The 4,520-nt window shown below is 47.0% G+C and overlaps 1 protein-coding gene across 1 annotated transcript; it reads right to left on the bottom strand.

Moving 5' to 3' along the window:
• Nucleotides 1–945: 945 nt before the first annotated feature.
• On the bottom strand, nt 946–4,299 carry LOC130698430 (muscle segmentation homeobox-like). Its single transcript, XM_057521070.2, has 2 exons — nt 3,125–4,299; nt 946–2,314 (listed from the first exon to the last, which is right to left on the bottom strand). Exons 1-2 carry the CDS (start codon nt 4,035–4,037, stop codon nt 1,638–1,640), a joined length of 1,590 nt encoding a protein of 529 aa, XP_057377053.1. The 5' UTR covers nt 4,038–4,299; the 3' UTR covers nt 946–1,637.
• Between the last annotated feature and the right edge of the window lie 221 nt (nt 4,300–4,520).

Below are 4,520 nucleotides of genomic sequence, written 5' to 3'. Positions count from 1 at the left end.
CAAAAAAAAAATTAATAGCCTTATTTTTGTGAGGATGGAGAGGGTTAAAAGAAAAAATAATATTCTAATTGTATCCTGGTTACCAAGGCAACCGTGATTTGATATAAAAAAGGGTCCCAGTTGCTGCCCATATGCACGACACGCAATTAACCACTTTGTGCGCTGTTCTTGATGGACACAGAAAATAGAAAAATATAATTAATAAATAACCTTTATTTTTTTTTTTAAATTAAACGTTTTAAAAAAAAAAAAGAAAAAGATGGCAGCATATTGCCATACCCTCTGAAGAAAAGCGTCGTGCAGCTGCACGATCGTCACGGAGCGTCGGCGATGAAACCCAGTGGGAGATGTGCCAAGCCTTTAAGGATCGGTGACATTTATTTTCGGTACTTCTCCATGGTATACTACAAAAGCAAAAAAAGTTGTGTCTTGCCTTTCTAGATCAACGTGATGAAGACAATAACAGACTGTGAACAATCCATTGTATTGTGTATAGACGTCTGTTTGGAATGCAACGTCCATAGAGATGTAACAGTCGTGAGAGCGTGATACGTGTGCTATGGTGACGGATGGCCAAAGCGTTCGTGAGTTGACTTGATCGATCCCTTTTATTTGCTACGTCCCTAAAGCTATCCCGACGTTGCGACACGTATAGTCAGCGCCATCAGGCCTTTTCTTTTTGTTGTTGTCATTATCACGATGGCCGAATCCCAACGTTATATCCCCCCCGATAGATAAACAGTCTGATAGGTTGGGCATGAAAAGCTTTTGATGGATCGGAATCCAAGTAGATCTGATTTCAGAATATGAAAATATCACAATCAATCAACAACAAGAAATACTGTTGTTCATCCTCTAAACTATGCGTTGATGGGACTGATTGTATCCAATAGATAAATGAAATCAACGATGTAACGCGCATTGTTTTTTGTTCCACACATTCACGAGAGAGAGGGATAGTTTATTATTTTTGGAACAGATCGGAAAGCTGATGACGATTGGCAGCACCAAAATGCCATGAAGACATCAGTCGATGTATACACGCACGGCAAACAAACTTGAAAAAAAAAACAACACAAAATTCAAAACACAAAATGCGTATACAAAAGAGAATGGGCTTTTTGTTTTTGCTTTTCTTGTTGTTGTTGTTGTATGCATTTACATTTAAAAAGAATTACATCATGTCCAAATTGATGGAAGTGCCCCTATTGAATATTTACACATCGAGGGTCTGGCCAAATAGAAACGGGGAACATTTTGCGCTTCAATCAGTCGCAACTTCATCCAATTAAAAAATAGGTGGAAAAAAACAAAACAAAAACAAAAACAAGGTGAGACAATGTTGTTGTTGTTTTTTTTTTTTATAATACAACCCATTCAGGAAGAGATTTCATCATCGCCACAGATGAACACAAAAAGGAGGAAAACAGTTTTTAAAATGTAGGACGAGGTTATTATATTTACATCACTATTTACACATGACGGAGAGTAAAAAGAGGTTTGAATTGAAAAATGCACTGCATTGTTGTTTTTGTGTGTGTGTGTGTGTGAAATCAAATGACAAAAATACACATAATATAATCTTTCATAATTTCATTTGGTGACAGGGACGTTTTGAAGACAAACATGTGGAGATTTTAGCGATGGATCATGGCGGCGACGCTGGTGGTGACCGTGTTGTTGTTGCCCATCGACGGACTCGCGCTGGAACTCGTCATTGGCGATGAACTGCTCGTCATCGGATACAACGAAGCGAAGGCGCTCATCATCCCGGCGGCTGCGGCCGATGCGTTGCTAGGCCTGCCGTTATTGGCCACCGAATTATTGCTGCTTCCAGCCGACGAGTTTGGAGGGACAGCCGGCCCTCCTGGAGGTCCGTACAAGCCGGACATGGCACCTGGACCGAATAGGCCGAAGGCTGCGGCGCTGTGCGGCGGCATCAGGTGACCGAGGGGACCTCGCGATGTCATCCTCAATTTTTCCAGCTCGGCTTCTTGGAGTCGCTTGGCTTTGGCCCGTCGGTTCTGGAACCAAATCTTCACCTGAGTCTCGGTGAGGGACAGCGAGGCGGAGAATTCAGCCCGTTCGGCGATGGAGAGGTATTGCTTCTCTCTGAACTTCTTCTCCAGAGCCATCAGCTGTTGGGTGGTGAACGGGGTCCTCGGCTTGCGGTTGGGCTTGTGCTTGCGCAACTGGCATCGCAGCTGACCACCTGGTGGTAATTTAGGGAGCCCGTCCAGGTGGTGGTGGTGATGATGAGGGTTGAGGCCTTGATGATGAAGGCTGGGCAATTTGCTCAAATCCGATCCATCTTCTATTAAAACAAAAAAAAAATTGAAAAATTAAAACCACTGAAATTGGATGATCTCATACGGTAGGCAAGAACAAAACACGAAGGGGGTGTGCCTCCCGCCCTGCTTTGACATCCGCTGGTAACCCCAGCTCAAAAAATAAGAAAAAACATTGAAATGAGGTTTTGAACTTCTCTCCCACCTTCTGCCGTACAATAAGCAAATGAGATAGCCATGTGTGTGTGTGTGTGTGTGTGCTCGCACTAATTAAGCCTAGCCACGATCGTAATGAAGAGCTTCTACGTCCCTGCCATCGTCCCCATATCTACGTGTAAGCGAGACCACATGCAAACGGGGAACAAGGGGGAGGGGGTTGGGAATGAGATGAGCTCGCGTGAGTCACGCTCACTTCAACGCAAGACGTTTCTCACGCAAGCGTTCCGATTGACCGACCGCACGCGTCCCTCCAGCACATAACCCTCCCACCACCACCAAAGGGTGAAGTATATAATTATCTTTTTGCCCGTGATTGTACATGTGCCAGTTGTGCTGCTCGCGAGTCGACCTCGCCATTCAATTGTGGAACGTACCCCATCACGACAGACACTCGAATGAAAATCGCAGGATATCAATCTCGAGTTGTGTCAACTTGTGATTAAGCAATCAAAGAAAGAAAACAAGATGGTCAATCCACTTTCAAAAAGCTTGTCTTGTTATAGCAAAGTATAAATAGCTTTAGGCCGTGTTGACACAGCACCGGCAATGGATGGGCATGGAAGAGTTGGAACATGCGCATGGTGTTACGGTGCCGTCATGTAAAAACGACGACTTACTCGAGACAAATTGGGAAGCGTGCTGGGCCCAAGCGGCTGCGGCCAGGCCGTAAGGGAGTGGCCATCCTTGTGGAGCTGGACCGACAGCCGAACCGGGGAATGGCGACGGGCCACCGCCGACGGCTGAAGCGGAGTTCGGGTGAGTTCCGGCTACAACGCCTCGCATTTGCATGGCCTGCAAGCTGGCCTGCTGGAAATGATGGTGGCTCATTAGGCCAGGATGGTGGTGGTGATGGAACATGCTGGCCGCGGCCAAGGTGGGCGACGGACGAGAGAGTTTCGGGGTATCGGATGTCTCCGACATGCCCTCCTCTTCGATGTCGACGTCTTCGTCGTCGTCGCAATCGACGTCGCACTCTTCCGTCGAGTCCATCATCGACTTGTTATCTTCCTCGTCGCTGGATGTGTGGCATCCGCCGTTGCTGCTCGTGCTCGTGTTGTTGTTGTTGTTGTTGGCCGATCGCAACGACAAGTCGGCCGCCTGCGTCTGATGTTGCGGCTGTGAAGAAGTCCGTCGCACGTCGGAGAGCAACGAGTCGACGCTGAACGAGATCCTCTTCGACGGTTGAGGTTGCACCGGCGAGACGGGCATGGCCGATGCGGCCGATGAAACGACGACCACCGGTCCGATTGTCGAAGACATTCTACTTGTCACTTGTTGTTGTTCTTCTTCTTCCTCTTCTTCTTCTTCCTCTCCTTCCGTGCTGTGATGACTGCTGTCTTCCGCCGGATCGCGTTTGATCTTGGGCGATGGCTGGTTGTGATGGTGTTCAACGACTTTGCTGGCGGCGGCTGCGGCTGCTGCGGCGGCTTGAGCCGATTGATGAGAGGCCGCTGCTAAACGGATCAAATTGGCCACGGCTGCCACTTCGCGAGCGCGATTCAGGGCGTTGACTTGATCGGCAATCATCATTCAAAAGATTGAACTTGAAAAACAAAACAATAACACACTTTTTTTTTGCGGGGGGTTTTCTTCTATCTCTTCTATAATTCAAGCAAAGAACACCGGAATTAAACCAAGCAAATAGCGACACACTTAATGCACCATGGAGTACGATATGAAGGAACACACTTGACACTTTGTTTTTTTGTTTTTTTTTTTCGCTGAGTTCAATTAAAGATTTCAAAATGTTGAAAATGGAGTGGAGGACTTTTTTTTCCAGAGAACGGTTGTTTCTTGGAGCTCGGCTCAACGCTTTCTGAATGCTCGGCCGTCCGTACCGAACGAGTATAAAGGGGGTCGGTCCTTTGGCCCTCCAGGCAGCGAAGGAAAAGTCTTGACTTTGCCATTGTTGATAGAATAGAAGCAAAAAGAGAAGGGGGCGGCTCTTCCTCCCCCCTGTTAGAGGCACTACACTCTACCAGCAGCAACAAAGGTGTACCTTAACACTGGCCA

The sequence above is a fragment of the Daphnia carinata genome, chromosome 3 (genome assembly GCF_022539665.2).
Source record: "Daphnia carinata strain CSIRO-1 chromosome 3, CSIRO_AGI_Dcar_HiC_V3, whole genome shotgun sequence".
Classification (NCBI taxonomy): Eukaryota; Metazoa; Arthropoda; class Branchiopoda; order Diplostraca; family Daphniidae; genus Daphnia; species Daphnia carinata.
This window is presented reverse-complemented; position numbering and strand designations above follow the sequence as displayed.